Source organism: Oryx dammah, unplaced genomic scaffold (assembly GCF_014754425.2).
Source record: "Oryx dammah isolate SB20612 unplaced genomic scaffold, SCBI_Odam_1.1 HiC_scaffold_18, whole genome shotgun sequence".
In the NCBI taxonomy this organism is placed as follows: domain Eukaryota; kingdom Metazoa; phylum Chordata; class Mammalia; order Artiodactyla; family Bovidae; genus Oryx; species Oryx dammah.
The window spans coordinates 33,459,821-33,485,423 of record NW_024070202.1 but is presented as its reverse complement, the minus strand read 5'-3'; the positions used below and the strand labels follow the sequence as shown (position 1 = coordinate 33,485,423).

At 43.0% G+C, this 25,603-nt stretch overlaps 1 protein-coding gene across 4 annotated transcripts in view; it reads right to left on the bottom strand.

The window, feature by feature from the left end:
• Positions 1-25,603, bottom strand: part of LOC120878091 (phosphatidylcholine translocator ABCB4) — a 58,631-nt gene that overhangs the window by 13,317 nt on the left and 19,711 nt on the right. For all 4 annotated transcript variants that reach the window (XM_040260684.1, XM_040260683.1, XM_040260682.1 and 1 more), the window contains 8 exons: positions 22,243-22,404; positions 19,296-19,451; positions 15,344-15,490; positions 12,830-12,934; positions 9,033-9,110; positions 7,360-7,443; positions 5,895-6,098; positions 1,960-2,060 (listed from right to left, as the gene is read on the bottom strand). In XM_040260684.1, coding sequence (XP_040116618.1) covers positions 1,960-2,060; positions 5,895-6,098; positions 7,360-7,443; positions 9,033-9,110; positions 12,830-12,934; positions 15,344-15,490; positions 19,296-19,451; positions 22,243-22,404 — 1,037 coding nt within the window. The remainder of the gene's footprint in view (positions 1-1,959; positions 2,061-5,894; positions 6,099-7,359; positions 7,444-9,032; positions 9,111-12,829; positions 12,935-15,343; positions 15,491-19,295; positions 19,452-22,242; positions 22,405-25,603) is intronic.

Genomic DNA, 25,603 nt, shown 5'->3' with positions numbered 1-25,603 from the left:
CATTCAACACATGATATAAGCATGATTGTTGTGTCAAAAACAAAGGATGTCAGAGTTAAGACTGAAGTGTGAATTGTCTAAATTCGATTGTCTAATATTATTATCTCGTCTTCTGTGACTAGTTATAGTCTCTTATGTTTTGGATTATAGTCTGTTCATGTTTTGGGTTTGGAAAAGTAGGGTCAGTGAGATCTACAGAGGCACATCAGAACTTCTTCCTGGAACTGGATCCCACCAGCCCAAACACAATTTGTTCTACACTATTTCTAATTAGACCTCATGCTATCCTCTACTAGTTTCGCTACTTTATTACACTTCATTATTCTAAATCCTCCAAAAGAATAGTAATTCGTTTACTTTCAGATTGGAAGGAAGGCACTTGGCAAGAGGGAAAATTCAAAGTATTACTTATTTGGCTAGTTTAACTTATGTGCTGTAAGCATAGTATTACAATACTTAACGGTACTGAACAGTTTACAGTGCTCCTGACATGTATGTCAAACATCAAAGGGATGGAAAAATGTCGCTACGTGAAGTATACATAACTGAGAAGGTGGATACACTGAGAAATTTACAACTATCTCTGTCCAAATATGTAAGTGTTCAAAACCACTGTTCTAGTCCACAAAGTTGTGATTCAGCTTGTGTTCAGTTCTGTTAGTGCTAAAATATATCCATTCATGAGAACGGGCCCTAGTTGGAAACAAGTGGCAAACAGATGCTGGAGGCTTGTTGAGTTGCTCAAGAATAAATGAGAGAAACAGACTGTGTGTCTTTGTTTTCAGGATAGGATGGATCTGGCCCTCATCCAGAGAGCAAGGGAAACACTTTAACCCCAAAGCAAGTCTCATCTTTGGTTTCAGTTCAGTTCAGTTGCTCAGTCGTGTCTGACTCTTTGCGACCCCATGAATCGCAGCACGCCAGGCCTCCCTGTCCATCACCAACTCCAGGAGTTCACTCAGACTCATGTCCATCGAGTCGGTGATGCCATCCAGCCATCTCATCCTCTGTCGTCCCCTTCTCCTCCTGCCCCCAATCTCTCCCAGCATCAGAGTCTTTTCCAATGAGTCAACTCTTCACATGAGGTGGCCAAAGTACTGGAGTTTCAGCTTTAGCATCATTCCTTCCAAAGAAATCCCAGGGCTGATCTCCTTCAGAATGGATTGGTTAGATCTCCTTGCAGTCCAAGGGACTCTCAAGAGTCTTCTCCAGCACCGCAGTTCAAAAGCATCAATCTTCGGCACTCAGCCTTCTTCACAGTCCAACTCTCACATCCATACATGACCACAGGAAAAACCATAGCCTTGACTAGACAGACCTTAGTTGGCAAAGTAATGTCTCTGCTTTTGAATATGCTATCTAAGTTGGTCATAACTTTTCTTCCAAGGAGTGTCTTTTAATTTCATGGCTGCAGTCACCATCTGCAGTGATTTTGGAGCCCCCCAAAATAAAGTCTGATACTGTTTCCACTGTTTCCCCATCTATTTCCCATGAAGTGGTGGGACCAGATGGCATGATCTTCGTTTTCTGAATGTTGAGCTTTAAGCCGACTTTTTCCACTCTCCACTTGCACTCTCATCTTTGGTTTACTCTTACACAATCCAAAGAAAATAAAGGCTTGAGCAACTGCCTAAAAGAATGTTTACCCGAATCACCAGATGGGTTGTTTATGTTGCCTGCACTGGTAAAAAAAAAAAAAAAAAGTACTTGTGCAGCCCTCTGTTCCTGTTAGCTCTCAGAGACCCAATTGTACTATTTTTATAAGAGATGTAAAAATCCAATCCTATAGTCCAACTGCATCAAAAAATTACTTGTTTTCAGTGAGATAATTATTGAAAAAAGGTCATCCTTATAATCATATCATTGTTTACAGCAGCAATAAAAACTGCAATTAAAAATTCAGTCTAAAAGTTGCAATCAATAATACTAGGTTCTTAGTAACAATCACATGCTCATTACCTGTAAGCTCCATACAATTTTTCAACGTACATGGATTCAAATTTTCTTTCTTGGGTCAAGGACACAACTGTCCTAATATTTTCTATTGCCTCTGTTGCAATCTGTAACATAGAACAGATCTTGATTAGAAGCGGGGCTTTTACTTCTGAAATAAGAAATAATAATACTTCTGAAATAGATAAATATACACGTATTTATTATATATATAATATATTATATATAAATAAGCCTCAGGGCTCTGTCCAAAGAACTCCAAAGCTTGCACCGATGAGTTTTCAGTTCCTTCAGGTTGTAGAGCATGGTCATAATGTGTTATTCAAGACAAGCTCTGTGAGAAACCTGGGGTATCTTAAAAGCACCGCTGGTTGTGCTATTATGTATGGTGGGCAAGCCTTCCTATGCCCTATGCTGAGAGACAGATCAGCTTAGGGCAAGAACAGTGGTCTGGACACGAAACCTAATTCTATTCCCAGCCTTGCCACCAGGCAATTACTTGACTGGCTTTAGTCAAACCCCTCTGTGACTTTGCTTTCTTTATAGGATAGGATCTTAGAAGAGTCAGTCATGCTAAGTCACTTCAGTCGTGCCTGACTCTCTGTGACCCCATGGACTGTAGCCTGCCAGGCTCCTCTAACCATGGGATTCTCCAGGCAAAAATACTGGAGTGGGTTGCCATTTCCTCCTCCAGGGGATCTCCTGAATTTAGGGATTGAGTCTCCTGTGTTGGCAGGTGGGTTCTTTACCACTGAGCCACCTGGGAAACCCCAAGTGATTTCTAAGAGTCTACTGAAGGTGCAATCATTTCTTCCCTAAGACACACTGCTTCTTAGGAAAGAAAATGCTTATCCTCATTTGAGAACATTCCAGTTGTAAACACTACGACCTGGCCTTGATGACAAAACCAGGACAGACATCTGACTGATTTAGGCCACTTGGATTTAGTTTCTGCACTTGAAGGCAACTCTGTGACTTGGGAGGGCCCACAGATACAGAGGTTAAGGTCGCCAGGGCGTGTGTAGGAAGCTGGCCTGGACATTCAGCAACTGAGAAACAGAACGAATGTCTAGACAGACTGAGAGACGAGAGAGCTAGTGGCTCTAAGAGAGGAGCCTGGGGGCCCTGCAGTTACCGGCAGCCGTGTTCCCCACACTCCCACATGTCCTTATGGCAAACCCTTTGACCCAAACCCGCCAGAGGTTTTCTGATTGTGACAGCTAAACCCCCCCGACTGAAGTTAACTGTCTGTGACTCTGCTACTTAGCCTAAATCAGAGTTCTGCAGTTGATTCATCTAAACCACTGGCACAAGGAGCATGAGGCAAAAATCTAAAATGAAATCTTAGGTTGGAGACTTTTATCTCAGTTCTCAGCTTCTGGAACCCGATGAAAGAAAGATATTCAGTACTTCAAACTGAAGAGCCTTTTATCTTTATTATAAATGAAACGTCCAACAGTAATCACAGCCGGAATAGAGAATGTGCTCAGTCATGTCCGGCTCTGTGCAACCCCAGGGACTGTAGCCCACCCGGCTCCTCTGTCCATGGGATTTCCCAGGCAAGAGTACTGGAGCGGGCTGCCATTTCCTCCTCCAGGGCATCTTCCCGACCCAGGGATCAAACCCATATCTCCTGCATGTCCCGAACTGCAGGTGGATTCTTTACTGCTAAACCGACTTGGAAGCCCCAGAGTAGAGAATACAGATGGGCTTTTACTCTGTGCCAGATATCACCTCATGTGACAACCCTGTTGAGGTTCACGTTCTTATTCCTGTTTGCACAGGTGAGGAGCTGAGGCACAGAGCAGAGAAGTGACTTGCCTAAGGCTCCAGAGTTCATGAGTAGGCGGGACAGGATTCCCTACCAGGCTATTTGATGCCAGGTCCCTGCTCTTAACCCATTATGCTCTTCTACTTTGCCTGCTTTGCAATTTACACAAGGAGAAACTAGTTGTTAGGACTTTCACTCAACTTCTCATTTTCTGGTCCCTGGATTAAGTGCCTCGAGGGTTCATTCTGGGTCAGTAGGCCCCTTATCTCAGTCAGCAGGCAGGGCCTGAGTCAAGAGGGTGACTAAACAGCCGCCCTCCCCTCTTCCCAGTCCAGCAACCAACACCCTCATTACTAAGCCTCTCCTGGAAAATGAAAATGGGAAATTATCCCAAGTCCCCATGTTCCCGAACCATGACTAATCTGCACACAGGTCAATGAAAACTTAAAAAACAAACAAAGAACAACAAAAAAACCGTGGTGTGGCAGAAGAGCAGAGGGCAGGGGTTGGGGGGCAGAGATTCCAAGACCTTTCTAACCCTCATTTTGGGTTAATCAGAAGCTGACAGAGTGAACCAAACTGAAATATGATTGAATTGCTGGTAATTAACATTTATAATTTCTAACCTCTCATTAAAAAAACAAAACCCTTATTAGGTTAAAGTAGCTACTAAAAATATTTCAGACTGGTCAACGTGAGTTGTTCATCCTCTGATCCCTGAAATGACAGAGCAGTAGTGGAAAGGAACCTGGGACCTTATCTGGTACAATTTCTCACATTATAGAAGTGAAAACTGAGGGCCAGAGAAGTGGGGGGTCTCCAGTATGATATACTGAGTGGCTACAAGGCCAGGACAGATGATCAAGGATGGCGTTTTGTTTGCCAAGCTGTTCCATTCTAACAGCCCTGCTCCTGCCAGAAAACTCTGGCAACTTTCAGTGTCATTAGCCATTTTTAACAGAAGTAAGGCTCTATTAACTAGATTCAAGATGTTTTCTTCCATGTAACTGGTCTAAGAAAAAATGATCTTCATTCTACCTACTGACAATTTCCCTTCTGAAATGTGAAAAGCAGTAGGGTTCAGGAGAAAGGAAACAAACACTCTGGGGTAGTTTTTAGTGGCAACAAACAAAACAAGGAAATGACACCATAAAGGAGCCACAGCCAGCAGCCAAGAGGGTCTTCCAGGACGCTGCGTACCTGCGAGCTGAAGTCTGGGAATCATGCTGACTGCTCTTCTTCCCCATGAGCGAGACATGCTATCTGCCCCACCTCGAGTAACCATAACTGTATTAACGCCTAAGCAGTATTGTTTGTGAAAAGGCTTTGCAAATGTTGTGCTATAGAAACTACATCACAATTTTCACTATTTCTTCACCTCTTAATGTTTCAGTGTAGCATAATACTTACATAAGTAAGGGTAAAAAAATTCCTGGTTGTTGTCTACACTTAACATTTAAATACATGTATGTGTAAAGAAAATGTAGGCTTAGACACATTTAAACCCATCTGAAGAGGCTACATGGTAAAGAACTTTGAAGTAGACCAGGATTTGAATACGAGCCATGCCTTTAACTTGTTTCATTCTTGAGTTCCGCATTTGTAAAACTGGCAAAACATTAGTACTTGACTCATAGGATTCTTGTGAGGATGAGTTGGGACATATAAAGACTTAGAACAATAACTGGCTCAAAGTAAGTTCCAAGTTTAAGTGTGTGCCCAATTGCCGTTACAGTTAGAATCACAAATCTGAGCATTACTGCCCTCTGGTGGCTGCCTAACTTAACTACAGAAATCACAACCGAGAACAGGACTGTCTACTTAGAACAATACACATATTTCTCTGCCTTAAGGGCTCTTTATCTGTAAAACAGGGGTAACCTTTGTCCTAACAGTGGCATCAGTGTACAGAGTAAAAGGTAAAACGAACTCTGAAAACTCAGAAATTTTCTGAATATAGCACTTTCTATACACTAAAAGTTTTACATTAATTATCCCATTTTCAAGTTCCAGGCATTGACACAGTAAGATATTTCATACTCAGTGTTGACCACTATTAGTTGTCGGGAGCACTAACATTATCAAAATATGCATGTTGTAACAAATCAATCAAATAAAACCCATGTCTTAACAACCATACTTATATCAACTGAAGCCTTATTTGACCCACCTTTCCAGCAGTTTCCAGTTCCTTTTTATCTCTTTTGGCATTTCCAGCCAGCAATTTCATTTCAACAATTCCTGATACAGCAATAATTGGAACAACCGATAGCAGCAAAAGGGTTAATTGCCAACCGTAGATGAATGCTATAATAATACCAGTTCCAAGGTTAGCTGTATTCTGTGCAATCAGAGCCAACCTGGTCCCAGTGGCCTGGATGAGCAAAAGAAGAGAGGGAGCTGTATTTTAAGTTGCAGACCTGTGAGCTACAGCCTTCAGGCTCCTGGTCAGAACCATGAGACAGGGATTTATGCCTGTGCTAACATTTGCTCTCTTTCATTACAGTAAACCCAAGATTGTTGTTATTGTTTAGTCGCTCAGTCATGTCCAACTCTTTCGCGACCCCATGGACTGCAGCATGCCAGGCTTCCCTGTCATTTACTATCCCCCAGAATTGGCTCATACTCATGTCTATCGAGTCTAGGATGCCATGCAACCATCTAGTCCTCTATCGCCCCCTTCTCCTCCTGCCCTTAATCTTATCCAGCGTTGAACGAGTCGACTCTTCACATCAGGTGCCCAAAGTAGCCTCATACATCACGTGGGAGGCTCTGCAGATTGTTCTCTGTCTGTGCCTTTCAACTCTCACTCCTTTCCTGACCACATGGATTCAGCATCACAGAACCAAGTCACCGCTGCTCTGCTTTGGGGAAAGGCTATGGGGCACATACACTTTTTCCTGAAGGCAATGTTTAAAGAGGAAATAAACCTCGGACACTGGTCATTTTAAAGCCTGTTTGCTTCATATGTATAAGAGGGAGGCTCATGAGCTCCAAGAGACCATCAGTTGCAAAGGGTACAGATCCTAAGAGACCATCCCCTGGAAAGCCTTCATAAAGATGAAGTACTGTTTCCACCAATCAGAAAATGAAGGATGTCATAGGGACATCATAGGTGACATCTTGCATTGTGCAGAAGCAATGAGCTTTGTGTAACAGGCCTCAGCTCCAAGGCTGGGGACGAAAGCCAGGGAGAGGGCAGCACCCTCCTGAGCCAGTTATTGGTTCAGGGTTGGGTATGCGACCCAAATTAATCTAAATTAGATTTAAAGGAAGGGTGCTGGTTTGGTGGTTGAGGTCCAGGTATGCCTTCTCTTTCATTGGATGAAAAACAAGGACGCTTATAGCTCCAGTTGCTCCCAGAAGCCACCTTGTGGCCACAAGGGAAGGAGCCTCAGGGTGAAGCCAATTCTGAGGACTGAAAGCTGCTCAGAGTCAACAGAGTCCTGGGTCCTTCTGGACACTTGTGAACCAATGGATCCATCAACGCTGATGTCTAACCTTTCTCTTTGTTGTTCAGGCCAGTTTGAGTTGTCTGTTATTTGCAGCTGAGGCAGCTTAACAGTGGCAGCTATGCCATATGTTTATCCCAAACCAAGTTAAAGAAAACCAGTAGTAGAATGAGGTCTACATACCCCTTGGACTTGGGAGGCATCCATCGCAAGTCTTGTAGAAAGTGCACCAGTACTGTTTTTATGATCATCAAACCAGCTCATGTCCTAAGGCACACAATACACCTTTAAATTAGTTCCAGATTAAAACAAGCAGAGAAAAATTGGATGAAACATCTCAAACTCTCAATGCTGAAGAAGTACCCACTCTGAACTTGGGTGCTGGAGTTTAGGGGAGACCTTCCATGTGGTGGGGAGCCCGGGTCCCTGCCCTGAGCACACACTGGGAGCCCACAGGACCCCTCCCAGCTGTGCCCGGAAAGCGCACCAGTGGGGGCAGGGCTTATCCAGATTGCAACTGAGCTCATTGCCAGCTTCACCTGAGACCGTGGCGCCTGCGGGTCCATCCACCCACTCCTCACATCCTGTGCTCCCAACACCTGCTCCCTGATGGGGCCACTCCTCTCACAAAGGGTGGTGGAGCCGGGCTGGACATGGCTCTTTCTTGTAAATTCTAGGCACAAGATCCTCAGCCCTGGTTTCTCACCATGTTTAGTTTTGTTTATCTGAAGCAGGGATTAAAGAGGCTATCTTAGGGCTTCCCTGGTGGCTCAGTGGTAAAGAATCCACCTTCCAACGCAGGAGATGAGTTTGATCCCTGGTCCAAGAGGGTCCCACATGCCGCGGGTCAACGTGAAGCCTGCGCAGCTCAACTACTGAGCCTGTGCCCTGGAGTCCGGGAGTCACAACTCCTGAAGCCCGTGTGTGCCCCAGAGTCCGTGAACTGCAACATGAGAAGCCCATGCAGCACGACTAGAGAGCAGGCCCCTCTTGCAGCAACTAGAGAAAAGCCTGCACAGCAATGAAGACTCAGTGCCACCAAAAATAAAGAAAATTTTAAAATAAATAAAATAAAAATTTTTAAAGTTCAGGTCTTAGCTATGATTTTCATTATATGCCCCTCTTCCACAGAATCTTTTAATTTCATATAAAATAATTTCCCCTACATAGCAACAGTTTAAAAGACACTGAAAAAAAGTCTTGCACAAAATATGATACCAGCCCTGTGCCCTCCTGTGAACCGGAATGTCATCAATTCCTGTCAACTACATGGATAATATTCTGGCCCTCTCTTAAGCCTTCTCTATAAAATAGAGAATTTATGCTTGCACACCTTCCCACAAGTCCTGCGCTAAGCTGTTACCCTCCTGCACACCATCTGGTACATAGTGAGTGATGCTTGAGTGAACCAACAAGTGAATTAACATGGAAGAAGAGCTCAAACAAAACTCAGTGGTCAACATTTGGTGACGCCCATAGTAAGTCGCGTCAACTGTTGGGCAGAACCCCTGCCAACCACTGTTGCCTTTGTTGAAAGGCATCCTGGAGTCTCAAGTGACTCCTCAGGGCCTGCAAAGAATCCAGAAAACAGAGACTGATCCTTGAAGTGAGAGTATCCACATGGATAGAGGGAGTTGCAAAATAAGCCCCCGAAGTCATGACATACTAGCCCCTATTTATTACATTAGCTAAGCCTATTCCCACGAAAACCCTAAGAGGTCTTTGGATACTGAAGGACTAGAGCAACTAGAGGGGATCTGACCAGTTCCTGTACGAACACCCAGGGCACACGGCACAGAGGGCAGCACGTGAGGCTCGAAAGGGAAGGAAGAAACTGCTCCGGTGCGCACACCTACCTGTCTCAACATCGCTTTAAAAGCCATCAACCGAAGCCTCGTGGTGAGGATCTCACCAGCCTTCCCAAACGTGAAGCCCTGGGCAAGAAGAAAGCCTCTTGTCTCTCTTAATCATCACCAGCATTCTGACACAAGTGTGTGTATTCACATGGAATTCTATAATGTTTATATATGACTCAACTATTCAAATAACAAAGTCTATGATCAGATACTAACTCAAAGTCCTAACTTCAAATTCATGTGCTGCTAGATGTTTGCTATTTCAGCTGGAATAGATAAACAGCAGGACCTACTTACAGCAAAGAGAACTATATTCAGTATCCTATGATAAACCATAGTGGGAAAGAATATTTTAAAATGCTTATATATGTATAAGTGAATCATTTTGCTGTACAGCAGAAATTAACATTATAAATCAACTCCACTTCCATAAAAAAACAAAAATAAAAAATTCATATACTGATAAATCATTGGTATGCAATAGAATCCTAAGACCAAAATCCTTAAATGTATCTTAGAAATTGGCTTCTGACCCATTCTAAAGAGACTTCCTTTTCAAAATTCTCAGGGACAATATCTCAGTGAGAATCAGTTCAGTTCAGATCAGTTGCTCAGTCGTGTCCGACTCTTTGCGACCCCATGAATCGCAGCACGCCAGGCCTCCCTGTCCAGCACCATCTCCCGGAGTTCACTCAGACTCACGTCCATCGAGTCACTGATGCCATCCAGCCATCTCATCCTCTGTCGTCCCCTTCTCCTCCTGCCTCCAACCCCTCCCAGCATCAGGGTCTTTTCCAATGAGTCAACTCTTTGCATGAGGTGGCCAAAGTACTGGAGTTTCAGCTTTAGCATCATTCCTTCAAAGAACAGCCAGAACTGATCTCCTTTAGGATGGACTGGTTGGATCTCCTTGCAGTCCAAGAGACTCTCAAGAGTCTTCTCCAACACCACAGTTCAAAAGCATCAATTCTTTGGTGCTCAGCTTTCTTTACAGTCCAACTGTCACATCTATACATGACCACTGGAAAAACCAAAGCCTTGACTAGACGGACCTTTGTTGGCAAAGTAATATCTCTGCTTTTCAATATGCTATCTAGGTTGGTCATAACTTTCCTTCCAAGAAGTAAGTGTCTTTTAATTTCATGGCTGCAATCACCATCTGCAATGATTTTGGAGCCCCCCGAAATAAAGTCTGACACTGTTTCCACCGTTTCCCCATCTATTTCCCATGAAGTGATGAGACCAGAAGCCATGATCTTTGTTTTCTGAATGTTGAGCTTTAAGCCAACTTTTTCACTCTCCTCTTTCACTTTCATCAAGAGGCTTTTTAGTTCCTTTTCACTTTCTGCCTTAAGGGTGGTGTCATCTGCATAATAATACCATCTTAATTACAACCTTCAGAGTGTTCCTAATGCTTGAAGCAAAACAATCTTCAATGCAAGTAACAAAATTCTATGATGCATTTTGGCTCCTGTAGTACAGAGCATATTGAAAAGCAGAGACATTATTTTGCTGACAAATGTCCGTCTAGTCAAAGCTATGTTTTTTCCAGCAGTCATGTATGGATGTGAGAGTTGGACTATAAAGAAGGCTGAGTGCCAAAGAATTGATGCTTTCGACTTATGTTTCTGGAGAAGGCTCTTGAGAGTCCAGTGATCTACAAGGAGATCAAACCAGTCAATCCTAAAGGAAACCATCCTTAATATTCATTGGAAGGACTGATGCTGAAGCTGAAGCTCCAATACTTTGACCACCTGATGCGAAGAGCTGACTCACTGGAAAAGACCCTGATGCTGGAAAAGACTGAAGGCAGGAGGAGAAGGGGTGGGTAGAGGATGAAATGGTTGAATGGCATCACCAACTCAATGGACATGAGTTTGAGTAAACTCTGGGAGACAGTGAAGGGCAGGGAGGCCTGACATGCTGCAGTCCATGGGGTTGCAAACAGTCAGACACGAGAGCCAGACACGAATGAGTGGCTGAAAAACAACAACAAAAATTGGTCCCCAAGCTTTTTGGCATCAGGGACCAGTTTCATGGAAGACAATTTTTTGACAGATGGGGTGGGGAGATGGTTTGGGGATGATTCAAGAGCATGACATTTATTGTGCACTTTATTCCTATTAGTATTACAGCAGCTTCACCTCAGATCATCAAGCATTAGATCTTGGAGGCTGGGGACCCCTCCCAGCACAGATGTCTCTAGTGCTGGCTCCAAGTGAGTTTGCTGCTTCCCTGTCACAGCTCTGCCTGCTCTCAGACCAGCCAATGGTCAGGCTACTTGTCTTCTCCCAGCATCCTTGCCAGACACTTCCCTCTTTCTAATTATAGAGAGCAGCCCAGATGCCCACAGTTGGGCTTGCTTCTGGGGCCCTGGGATGGGCCTCCAGCCACGTTGAGTGTTACTGAAGGCATGTGGGGTGCTCTTTGCGAGCACATATCACTAAGCCGAGAGGATGGGTGGTCAGTGCCCCCGGAGTCCAGGCCTAGAGTTTGCTGATTTCCTAGAGTACGTTTGCTGGCAGATTGCTCAAGGCCTGGCCATCTGTTCACTGTTGGTACAGCACGTGTTTTTAACTAGCTCCCCTCCCTAACACACCTGGGCTTGTGGCTACATTGAACACTGAGTTGCCACCAGCAAGGCAATCACTCCTAAACAAAAAGCTTGGCTTACTTTTACCACTGGCTCAACTATAGCAAAAGAGAAACACACTAGGCATGACTAGGAAATATTCTGTGGACTTAATGGATTGTACTAGAAAGGCACTGAACTAAAGAGACAAAAGCCACTGGTAAAAGTCTAGGTAGACAAGTACAATCAGAGTTTACTAGTTCATTTTTGCCAGGTCTATAATATCTAAATGCAGTAATAATGTGCATTCTTTCAAACAGTTCATCAATTAGGGAAGAAAAGATCAGAGAAGTTACTTGATATTATGTATAAAGTAAGGTGGTTTAGACAGTAAAGAACTGCCTGCAATGCAGGAGACCCAGATTCGATCCTAGGATTAGGACGATCCCCCAGAGTAGGGAACGACTACTCACTCCAGTATTCTTTCCTGGATGATCTCATGGACAGAGGAACTTGGTGGGTCATAGTCCATGGGGTTGCAAAGAGTCAGACACTGAGCAACTGAGCAACTAACACTTTTGGTTTCAAAAAGAGAGTGCTGTTGTACTGATTTTTTTCAGTTTATGTCTCATTGTGTTTCAATGGGACTTATGTTGTCCTGTGAATTAAAGTCTCTTTTCTCCCTGGCAATGAATGTCTGCAGAGGGCCAACCTGTAACATGATGTAACTTAGCACCCAGGGAAGTCACAATGTCTGCTACTTAGGACTCTGCCCTCTCAAAGAGCCTTGTGCCAATTGAGTCTGTAATTCATTTCAGTCTAAGATTTGGAAATTCCAAATCAAAGCTAAGAATTAAAAAAATTTTTTTTTAACTTTTAAATTGGAGTATACTTGCTTTACAATGTTGTGTTAGTTTCTGCTGTACAACAACATTAATCAGCTATAAGTATACATATAAGGATACATATATCCCCTTCCTCTTGAGCCTCCCTCCTACTCAACCCCTGTCCCACCCCTCTGGGTCATCACAGAGCACTGAGCTGAGCTCCCCGTGCTAAATAGCAGCAAAGCTAAAGTTTGGATAACCTGTTTTTGTATTGGATTTTGATTAATCAATAATTAATCTATATTAACATATAATTAATGAAAATCTAATAGATAATTAATCTATATTTTCTACTTAAATATAGACTCGATAAAGAAGATCAAATTATAGTTACTTACCTGAAGGAAGAAAGTAAAAAAGGAAATAATTCCCAGGCCTAAGAAAAGCAATGAGAACATGTTGCATTTCTGCTGCTTCACTTCATCGTCTCCTGGTCCAAAAATCTACAAGAGAACATTTAAAATACCCACTTGGATTACATGAACCTTGTATATTCCTCCCAGAAACAATGGCTTGGGCACCCCATTTTAAAAACTAGGTTTTGAATATGTGTTTTTTTTTTTTAACTGTGGTAAAATATATGTAACATCAAGTTAGCTAAATGGTAGATTTTAAGTGTACTACACAGTGGTGTTAAGGATATTCAGAGTGTTGTACCACCTTCACCACCATCCATTTCCAGAAGTCTTCATCATCCATAATGAAATCCTGACCCATTCAACAGGGACTTCCACGACCCCACCTCTAGCCATCAAGTCCCACCATTCTACTTCCTGTCTCCATGAATTTGAGGAACACAGTAAGTGCCCTACATATGAATGAGCTCAGTTCCAAGAGCAGGTTCATTAGCCCATTTTTTTTTTTTGTAAATCCAACAAAGTTAGCCTAGATACCCCAACAAACACGATTGGCTGCAAAGTAACAAGTTTATAATACTTATCACAAATGCACACACAAAACACAAACACAAAAAATAAAGGAAATATTTTTGATCTTATAGTACAGAACCCTGTAAAGTACAGCAGTGGAACAGCTGGCATACGGGGCCTGGCATGTGAGTTTGCACCTTTGCAAGTTCACAACCTGAAGGTTCATATGTAGGGGACTCACTGTGCGTGGTTACTGCCATGGGCTGGAACGCTGCACGCGGACTGTGTGTGGCTGCACCGTCATGTTTATTCCCCTTCTTCTGCACCTGCTGCTCCCTCTGCCTGAACTCTTCCGCCCCTCACCTGCCTCCCCGCCCCCCGCCCCCAACAGGGCCTCGGCCCAAAGAGGTCTCTCCTGACCAAACTGCATGAAACAGCACCCCCAGTGCCAGCCCCTCCACTGCCTGACTGCTTTTAAAATGCCTGTGATCCTGTGACATGTAATATACTTGTTTTGTGTGTGTGTGTGTGTTATGCATCTGTCTCAATAGAAAGTAAACTGTTTGAGGGCAGGATTTGGTTTATTTTGTTTTCTACTCAATCTCCAAAAGCTCCATTAGACACCAAGGAGAGACCCTCCCATATAAATACAGCCCACATTGTTTTTGAATTGCAATAGAGTCAGGGATTGCCTTATTCTGTACTGTAAAAACAGTTGGCGGGTTCTCCCTAATTCATTTATTTTTTAATTTGTGGTCTTAATTGCAGACCAACATTCTAATTCAGAAGCATAATAAATTCTTTATATGATGGGGAATAATTCAACTCTAACAAAAATTCTCTCCAATAACATTAGAGATTAACTAAGGACATAAAATTTAAATGTTGGATTTTATGGAGCCTTAGATATTTCTGATCATTTCTGATATACATCCCTCAGGGAATTTAACAACTGGATTGTAGGAGTTTTCCTTCTGTGTCTCAGCCTCTCCAAGCCTTGTAAGGATTACTGAACGATGGTGTAGTAGATAGCACTTTTTAATACCTACTTTGAGGTAGACACTCTTAAATGCTTTCTGTATATTAATCGTTACTTATATCATCTCTCTTTTTAAAAGTTTTTATTGGAGTATAGTTTTTATCATCTCTTAATCATCAGCCATCCTAGGAGGTAGGTTCATTTTACAGATGAACAAACTGAGGTACAGCAAGGTGAAGCATTTGCCCAAGTTTGCGCAGCAGCTGGGGACTTCCCTGGTGGCGCTAATGGTAAAGACCCCTTTAAGATGCAGGAGACGTAAGAGACGTAAGTTCTATCCTTGGTCAGGAAGGTGCCCTGAAGAAGGACATGGCAACCCACTCCAGTGTTCTTTCCTGGAGAATCCCATGGACAGAGGGGCCTGCTGGGCTCCACAGGGTTGCAAAGAGTCAGACATGACTGAAGCGACTTAGCACAGCAATTAAATGGCGAGGCCGGTCTGAGCCCAGAGCCTGGCCTCTTCAACCCTTGAGATGTGAACTCTTCCCCCATCCCCACTACCCAACCACCCTGTGAGGTGAGCATCTCCTCTCCACAAACAGGGTGAGGATCACAGCCTGACACCAGTTACCCGAACGAGGAGAGCGAATAGAATGCCTCCTTCAGGGGTCTTTTGTGGGGGTTAGTCGCTAAGTCGTGTCCGACTCTTGCAACCCCATGGTCTGTAGCCTGCCAGGCTCCTCTGTCCATCGGATTCTCCAGGCAGGATTACTGGAGGGGGTAGCCATGTCCTTCTCCAGGGATCTTACAGTTTCCAATTTCCTTGACAGCGTAACTGGCCGGCTTTTTCTTTTGCCTTGCAGCTTTCCTCCACGGGGAATGAAAGCCTTTGGCTTAAGTTCACTGGAGGCTGCCTTACTGCGGAGGGGACCGGGTGGGCATGAGAACGGAGTTTGTGATTAAGTGATTTCACTCAGGCCACCCAGTGGTGTTCCCACACTCACCGCTATCATTTCTGAGAAGATGACCGAGAAGGCCGGCTGGAGCGCCCCGTTGGCAACGGCGCACAGGGTTCCCACCACTAAGTAGGGCCACTCTGTCTTGTTCAGTTTCAGGATCTTCAGAAAAGACACCGGTGGCACAGATTCGTCCTAGAACACACACACATCAAGACGGACAGGCAGCAACACCACAGGCACCAGAGCGTGGACCCGGAGGGGGCCTGGCCTGGCCTCCAGGAACTTACAAGCTGGGCGGAGGGAACGCCTCGGCCACAGCAGACCATGGGAGGGTCAGACAGGGTGTGACAAGATGCTAACTATGTCCCTGTCAATCCTAAAGGAAATCAACCCTGAACACTCACTGGAAGGACTGATGCTGAAGCTGAAGCTCCAAAACTTTGACCACCTGATGCGAAGAGTCCACTCACTGGAAAAGACCCTGATGCTGGGAAAGACTGGAGGCAGGAGGGGAAGGGGACGACAGAGGATGAGATGGTTGGATGGCATCACTGACTTAATAGGCATGCGTTTGAGCAAACTCCGGAAGATAGTGAGGGACAGGGGAGCCTAGCATGCTGGAGTCCACAGGGTCGCAAAGAGCTGGACGTGACCGAGTGACTGAACGACAGCAAATGGACTGCACAGCCTGAGCTGGGGGAGTCCATCACCCAAGAAGCAGTCCTCGCCGTGTGACCAGCCTTTCTCTATCCCAGCCTCAGCAAGTGAGCGGAAGCAGGATCTGGGCACCAGATGCCCTAAAATTCAAGTCATGATGTTGGGGTCACACAAGGTAAGACCCACGAATAGATGAGTTAAGCGTCCTCACCAACACAAGGCACCGTGATTCATCTGAGGACCTGGGCCTGGTCTCCTCACCCCAGAACCCTGCCTCACACCTTATCCGTGTCATGTCCTAACTCACAAAACTAAAGTACCCACGCCCTTTTCTTTCACTGCTACTAATGGTAGGGCAGACTACCTTTACTTTGCATTCGCTACAGACTTCTGCTTCATAGCTTAACTTGTTTTTTGATTTCCCCCCGTTTGTTTGTTTACACATCTCTGTGGCTTTGTTTTAAGATGTCTTGGCTCATGTCTTGGCTTTCACTATGGCTCAGATGGAAAAGACTCTGCCTGCAATGCAGGAGACCCAGGTTTGATCCCTGGGTTAGGAAGATCCCCTGCAGAAGGAAACAGCACCCCACTCCAGTATTCTTGCTGGGAAATCTCATGGGCAGAGGAGCCTGGTGGGTTACAGTCCGTGGGGTCACAAAGAGTTGGATACGACTGAGAGACTAACTGAATGACCAACACTTTATCTCCTTAGGAACAGCCCAATGCCTGGCACATACCAGCTTCTCAGCAAGTGTTGAACCTGATGTTTGGTCAAGCATGAGGGATTTAAGTCACATAAAGGAGAATATTCTAGAGAATTCCCTGGCAGTCCAGTGGTTAAGACTCTCTCAGCACTTTCACTGCCATGGACCCCGTGTTCAATCCCTGGTCAGGGAACTAAGATTCCACAGGCTGTGTGGGCTGACCAAAAATAAAAATAAAAAGGAGAAAATTCTGATTATAGAGGTGGTTTCATAGTAAACTAGATACCATATGTGCCTATGGAAACCCATGGCCTTACAGTTGTTTAAATAGGTCACGTTTGTGTCTCTATGAAATAGAAAACATAGGAATAGTTTCTATTCAGCCCTTTGCTTTCAAACCACCCCTCTCCTCTGCATTTTAGGGGTTTTTTCCTCCCTAGTTAGCGCTATCTTTTAGACCTGGCCTCCAGCCTGATAAAGGAGCTCAGGCTGCTTTTCACAAGCAAACAGTCCTTCTAATCAGATTTAATCTCCCCCTCTCCCTGGGCACACCATTCATCCTGCTATGATGGCACTGAGGACAGTCATATTGATTGTGGCATTTTCTGCCTACCCCTCTTTGCATTTCTCCAAGAGAAGTGCTCCTCTAAAATACCAGACCCTAAAGATGTAATAGTGTAACTATCCAGACAAATGAGAAAATGAGAAGCAAATACTTCACAGCCAAAAAGGGAGAAACTGATTATCTTACTTACAATAATATAGTAGCACAATATACAATGTTATTCTCTTTCCATAAATACAAAGATTGAGTCTGCTAAAAGAGCCCTTCTTATCTCTGTAGTCAATAACATCGTAGGCAGAAAAAAACAGTGGGCAGAGAAAAACAGATGCAATGAACTCTCAGTAGGATCAGTTTCTGCAGGCCAACACAAGAGTTAAAACACATTCAGCTTTTATTAACTGTTGTTTAGTTGCTAAGTCAAGTCTAACTCTCTTGTGACTCCCTGGACTGGATGTAGCCCACCAGGCTCCTCTGTCCATGGGACTAGCCAGGTAAGAATTCTGGAGTGGGTAGACATGTCTTCCTCCAGGGGATCTTTCCGACCCAGGGATAAAACCCTTGTCTCCCACTGGCAGGTAGATTCTTTACCACTGAGTCACCTGGGAGGCCCCAGATTTTATGAGTAAATAACATCAAAGTGAAATGAAAGTTGCTCAGTCATGTCTGACTCTTTGTGACCCCATGGTCTATACAAGTCCATGGAATTCTCCAGGCCAGAATACTGGAGTGGGTACATTTTCCCTTCCCCAGGGGATCTTCCCAACCCAGGGATTGAACCCAGGTATCCTGCATTGCAGGCGGATTCTATACCAGCTGAACCACAACGGAAGCCCAAAAATACTGGAGTGGGTACCCTATCCCTTCTCCAGGGGATCTTCTTGACCCAGGAATTGAGCCAGGGTCTCCTGCATTGCAGGCAGATTCTTTACCAACTGAGCTATCAGGGAATAACATCTAAATATACTCCTAAATCATTTCTTAAAATCATAAAATATATTTTCTTGGAATGTGTTCCCTTTCTATTATAAAAGTTTCTGTTAACTTGAATTAATAACATCCCAGTTACTTCTCTTGAGGTCCTTTGCCTTTTGTACTGTAAACATGAGATTTGTGTAAAAATTTGTATTATAAAGTGCAAGATGTTGATCTAAAAAAAAAAAAATTCCAAGGTTTCAGGTGAGAAATATTAAAGAACGTACACTTTGGCTATTTCTGGTTATTCTGTCCTTTTTCCTAGTAAGAGAATTCCAGTTTCACTCAGGGTAGCAATGCATACAGCAAAAAGGTTCAGTTTTCTACCCTCCCTTGTAGCTAAGTATGGACATGTGATTAAGTTATGGCCAATGACATAGTTTATTTTTTTTAAGTACTGTATGAGATGTCTAGAAAAATCTTTGTTTCTTCTTGCTGCTTGGAACATAGATGTGATGGCTGGAGCTTCCAGAGTCATTTTAGATTATTGAAAATGAAAGCTACATGCCAGGATAATGAGAACAAATATGAAATCAGCCTGAGTCCATGGTAACCATGGTGGAGTTACAATTGTAACCCTGGGTTTCTCACCTCTAAGCAACTAAACAACAGTTAATAAAAGCTGAGTGTGTTTTAACTCGTGTTGGCCTGCAGAAACTGATCCTACCGAGAGTTCATTGCATCTGTTTTGTTGTTGTTTTTAATGTGAAAGAGAAAATCTTATTTTTCTTAAACTGATATTACGCTGGGTTTCCTAGCATAGACAATCAAAAGTAATCCTACATAACAGATTATGCAAATATTAGGGCCTCTAACTTTAGACCAGCCTTGTATTACTCTGGATCTCAAAAATGAATATCTCATTTTAATTTGAAGCATCTAAGCACAAAGGCTATGTTTTGGGCTCCCTTTTCATTGGAAATCCATTGTTAATTGGAATTGATTTCGATTTTTGACAAGTACAATTAATATTGGATATTTCCTTCTTTTAAGAAGGGTATGGCTCATGGTGGGAATCTTCTGTGCCTACAATGTACTTGCAAGGCTACGGATTTCACCAGCAAAACTAAACAATGAAAATAATTGAAAAACAACTCACAAGTTCACTGCTTTCCACATCAAAGCCATTCTGATACTGTCGGGAACTCCTCAGGCTTTTATGAAGAGAACGCCTAACTATGGGATGAGTCAAACCCATGGGAGGCTTTTCATCAGCGACTTTAAATTCTTCTGACTGGATCTGGCTTCCTGAAATCTAGAAGAACAAAATATTGAGTTGTGTGTTCAGATGGATGTAACTTTCAAATTTAGAACCAGTAACTACCATTTGTTAGGCATCTATTTTGTGTTAGGTGCTTTTCAAAAAAAAAAAAAAAGATATAACAGCTTTATTGAGACAAAATTCACATGCCATGAAACTCACCCTTTTAAAGTGCTTTTTCTAGCATATTCAGGTGGTGCTCATCACTACAAACAAAACTAGTGGAAGTGATGGAATTCCAGTTGAGCTATTTCAAATCCTAAAAGATGATGCTGTGAAAGTGCTGCACTCAATATGCCAGCAAATTTGGAAAACTCAGCAGTGGCCACAGGACTGGAAAAGGTCAGTTTTCATTCTAATCCCAGAGAAAGGCAATGCCAAAGAATGCTCAAACTACTGCACAATTGCACTCATCTCACACGCTAGTAAAGTAATGCTCAAAATTCTCCAAGCCAGGCTTCAACAATACATGAACCGAGAACTTCCAGATGTTCAAGCTGGATTTAGAAAAGGCAGAGGAACCAGCGATCAAATTGCCAACATTCGTTGGATTATCGAAAAAGCAAGAGAGTTCCAACAAAACATCTACATCTGCTTTATTGACTACGCCAAAGGCTTTAACTGTGTAGATCACAACAAACTGTGGAAAATTCTGAAAGAGATGGGAATACCAGAACACCTGAACTGCCTCCTGAGAAATCTGTATGCAGGTCAGGAAGCAACAGTTAGAACAGGACATGGAACAACAGATTGGTTCCGATTAGGGAAAAGAGTATGTCAAGGCTGTATATTGTCACCCTGCTTATTTAACTTACATACAGAGTACATCATGAGAAATGCTGTGCTGGATGAAGCACAGCTGGAATCAAGATTGCCGGGAGAAATATCAATAACCTCAGATATGCAGATGACACCACCCTTATGGCATAAAGTGAAGAAGAACTAAAGAGAGCCTCTTGATGAAAGTGAAAGAGGAGAGTGAAAAAGTTGCCTTAAAGCTCAACATTCAGAAAATGAAGATCATGGCATCCAGTCCCATCATTTTATGGCAAATAGATGGGAAAACAATGGAAACAGTGAGAGACTTTAGTTTTGGGGGCTCCAAAATCACTGCAGATGCTGACTGCAGCCATGAAATTAAAAGATGCTCACTCCTAGGAATAAAAGTTATGACCAACCTAGACAGCATATTAAAAAGCAGAGACATTATTTTCCTAACAAAGGTTTGTCTAGTCAAGGCTATAGTTTTTCCAGTAGTCATGTATGGATGTGAGAGTTGGACTATAAAGAAAGCTGAGTGCTGAAGAATTGATGATTCTGAAGCGTGGTGTTGGAAAAGACTCTTGAGAGTCCCTCGGACTGCAAGGAGATCCAACTAGTCCATCCAGCCTAAAGGAAATCAGCCCTGAATATTCATTGGAAGGACTGATGCTAAAGCTGAAACTCCAATACTTTAGCCACCTGATATGAAGAGTTGACTCATTTGAAAAGACCTTGATGCTGGGAAAGATTGAAGGTGGGAGGAGAAGGGGATGACAGAGGACGAGATGGTTGGATGGCATCACTGACTCAATGCACATGAGTTTGAATAAGCTCCAGTAGTGATGGACAGGGAGGCCTGGCGTGCTGCAGTCCATGGGGTTGCAGAGTCGGACACAACTGAGCGACTGAACTGAACTAAACAGGTGCTTATTTATTAACCTTGCAAGCAGCCTCACATGGTAGGTTTTGTATTTCAAATGTGGAAACTGAGACTCAGAGGAGTTAAATTAAATTACTTGTCAGAAAACAAAACAAATTTTTGACTTAACTCTTTTGGAACCCACTCTCACCCCCCTCCCCGCCATGTGCTCCCAAAGGGCAATATTTAGAACAGAGAATTACTAGAAACAAGCCACACAGTCAACTTTAGAGAAATGATCAAGCAGTTTATTACACATTAATGTAATTACTGCTGAGGACACATAAAATGATAGTATTTAGATGATGTGTATCTGAAATGTGAAGAAAAAATAAAAATATGTACATATTAGTTACAGTTGTCAAAGCAAATGTATAAACTTTTACAAATGTAAGAATTGTGTTTACAGGATAAATATTTTTCAGTTATTTATTTTGCAAAATTGCTCAAGTGACTAATTTCAATAAAAAGGCAAATCAATAATTATCAATAGAACCTGCTTTAGGAAATAGAGTGAATAGTTGTTATTGTTATTGCTTTAAAGGAAAACCAAACTCAGGAATTCCCTGGAGGCCCAGAGGTTAAGACTTCGCACTTTCACTCCTGTGGGCCCAGGGTTTGATCCCCAGTCAGGGAACTAAGATCTCGCAAGCCAAAAACAAAAAACAAAACACCGAACTATTCACTTCCAAGAGCCATGAATCTTGCTATTGGCGTCATTAGGATGATCTGGGAAGTATTTTAAGGTCTCACAGGACCTCTCCCAACTACCAGAGATCCTGGCCTCAGTCTCTTACCCCGACCACCACTCTGAACATCCCTAATCTACTGAGGGAAGGACCCATTAGTCTGAACAGGCAATTAAGAATCACTGTCCTAAACAACAAGTTCAAAATGTTTTTGGCATTTTCTTTTATTTCCTCCCCTACCTACCTTTCTCTTTCAAGATTCTTTCAACGACTCTGAATTAAAGTCTCAGATGTATACCTGACATCTTTCTGATACTTATTTCTCAGTACAGTATTAGCTATGTGATATTTTAATAAAGAAAGAATACTATATTAAAGAAAAAAACAACAGAAAAACTTCCCAAGCAGCAGATACCTGCGTGTTTACAAGCCTGAAGTAGACCCCTTCCTTCTTCATTAGTTCTCTGTGGCTTCCTTGCTCCACAATGATTCCATCGTCAAACCCAGCGATGACATCTGCATTTCGGATTGTAGACAGCCGGTGTGCTATCACTATGGTGGTCCGGCCTTCCCTGGCCTAGAGGGGAAAAGGACAGGCATGAAGGGCAGCAGGGTTACACCATCCTTGCACTGTTAATCAACACACAGTGAAGCACGCAGATGGGGGTGTCTGTGGTTGATGGAGAGCAGCTCACCATCTCTGTGTGATCAGGGCACAAAGGCATCACTCACATGTGAATGGACACAAGGGGACTTAAGTTCTGGACCAGGCAGGAGGCCAATCCCCCAGGATGAAGATGGATAACTCTGGAGTTTCTCTAATGTTTTCACACCATGTGAGGAGCCCTGCTTCTGAGTTATATGATATGCTAAAGACTTTAGCAGAAGCATGTTCAGAAGTTGTTGCCACATAAGGCCTTCTCCAGAGCACTTCTGTATGATTTCTTCTGAACTGCCTAGAATTCTGTAATTACTGTGATTGTAATTCTGATGGACTATGTGCAGGCACCTTAGGCGAAAACATATCCTGAGGTCTGTATGGTTTGAATTATGGTTCAAAGACCATCTCAATCACAAACTCTGGAGTGGGGCCAGTAACTGTGATTTTTAACAAATACTTTGGGTGGTTTTTATGGATACCGAAATCTACAAATCACCTCCTAAGTAGTTCAGTGAACTCACATGTCATTAGCTTGATGGGTTTATGAATGGGCATTTATACCCTGGAAAATGTCCATCAAATTATTTACATTATGTCATTAACAATAGTTATTCTTTTTAATATTCATTAAAAGTCGCTTCAGTCATGTCCGACTCTGTGTGACCCCATAGACGGCAGCCTGTCAGGTTCCCCCGTCCCTGGGATTCTCCAGGCAAGAACACTGGAGTGGGTTGCCACTTCCTTTTCCAATGCATGAAAGTGAAAAGTGAAAAGCGAAAAGGAAGTCGTTCAGTCGTGTCCGACTCTTTGCGACCCCGTGGACTGCAGCCTACCAGGCTCTTCCACCCATGGGATTTTCCAGGCAAGAGTACTTGATTGGGTTGCCATTGCCTTCTCCTATTAGACTAACAACTTCTTAAGACCACTCCTACCTACTCTGAGGCAATAAAACCACATTGTTAGGATGGTATTTAGGGTGTGGCCCAAATCACCTAAGCAGTTAAAAACATAAAAATGAGAGGCTAGATTCATAATAGCCAAAAAGTGAGAAGAATCCAAATGTTCAGCTGATCAAAAGATAAACAAAATGTGGTATATCCATACAATGGAATAGCACTGGGCCAGAAAAAGAAATGAGATTTTGATACGTGTTTCAGTATGGATAGATCTTGAAAATATGATGCTAAGTTAAAGAACTCAGTTAAAACAGACCATGCCTTGTATGAGTCTATTTATAGGAAATGTCCAGAATGGGAAAATCCAGAGAGAGAGAAAGATTAGCAGCTGCCAAGCTCAAGGGTGAGGGTAGAATAGAGAGAGGGAGTACTATGGGGTACAAGGGTTTGTTTGGGTTTTTTTTGGAATGATGAAAATATTCTGCAGTGAGATCATGCAGATGGTTGCAAAATCTTGTGAATATATTAATACTAAAAACCAATGAACTGTGCATTTAAATAGGGTGAACTTCATGGTACATGAATCTTTTTAAAAGTTTCATCAATCTTTTTAAAAAGAGCATCCACAAAAATTCTGAAAAAGTTAATAAGTATCTGAGTAATATCTCTACTAGATACTAAAACATAAAAAGCTACAGCAATTAAAACAATAAAATCCAAGGGAAGCTATCACATTAACAGACAATTTGATAAACAAAACCAAACAGAGAGTCCAGAAGAGACATACATTTTTAAGAATTAGTGTGTGATAAATATGCTTTGTCTATTAGTAAAGAAAAGGCAGACTATGTGATTAATGGTACTAAGTCAATTGTGTAGCCAACTGGAAAAAAAATAATGTGGTCTTTCTTCTTCAGGCCTTTTACTAATAACCAGATGAATCAATTATGTTTCAATAAATATAAAAGAGCCTGGTAGCTCAGATGGTAAAGAATCTGCCAGCAATGGGGGGAACCCAGGTTTGATCCCTGGGTCAGGAAGGTCCCCTGGAGAAGGAAATGGCAACCCACTCCAGAATTCTTGCCTGGAAAATCCCATAGACAGAGGAGCCTAGCCGGTTACCATTGATGGGGTTGCAGAATCAGACACAACTGAGCAACTAACACGCGCGCACGCACACACACACACACACACACACACACACAAACACACATGAAAGCATAAAAAGACAGAGACTAGAGCATAACTCTACTGGGCAACACTTAAGACTGTTCTTTGATTTTTAGCAATTGGGCCCCAAAGGAAACCTTCATAAATCTTTACTGATATACTAATAAGGAAGTTGCACAACTTTGTCCATGTGTGATAAGGTATATAGAAAATAATTTGATCAATTCATGATACTAATAGTGATGAGTAACTGCTAACAGTGGCTGGGTTTATCATTATGATAACAATAGGTTAATGCTATGTCAATAAAAAAAAATACAAACAATGGAATTGGGAGTCAGACTTGTGAGTAAATGAATGGTGTGAAGGAGAAACAAAGTATGTATTTGTGAATTTCAGAGTTAGCAACTGTCACTCTTGACCAAAGAATTTTGGCCAGAGTAGAGGAGATTTGTAGAGAAGGCGATGGCACCCCACTCCAGTACTCTTGCTGGAAAATCCCATGGACTGAGGAGCCTGGTGGGCTGCAGTCCATGGGGTCGTGAAGAGTCAGACACGACTTCACTTTCACTTTCACTTTTCACTTTCCTGCATTGGAGAAGGAAATGGCAACCCACTCCAGTGTTCTTGCCTGGAGAATCCCAGGGATGGGGGAGCCTGGTGGGCTGCCGTCTATGGGGTTGCACAGAGTCGGACACGACTGAAGCGACTTAGCAGCAGCAGCAGCAGAGATCTGACACAAAAGAATATTTTCAAATACCCCCACGATGACAAGACACTAGCAAACAAATATCCTAGATTCAAGGAGACCAACTATTAAGAAATTTGAAACTTCTAGTTTTGGATGTGCAGGTGGGCTTCCCTGGTGACTCTGACAGTGAAGAATCTGATTGCAATGCGGGAAACCTGGGTTCGATCCCTGGGTTGGGAAGATCCCCTGGAGGAGAGCTTGGCAACCCCCTCCAGTATTCCTGCCTGGAGAATCCCACAGACAGACGAGTTTGGTGGGCTTCAGTGCATGGGGTCACAAAGAGCTGGACACGACTGTG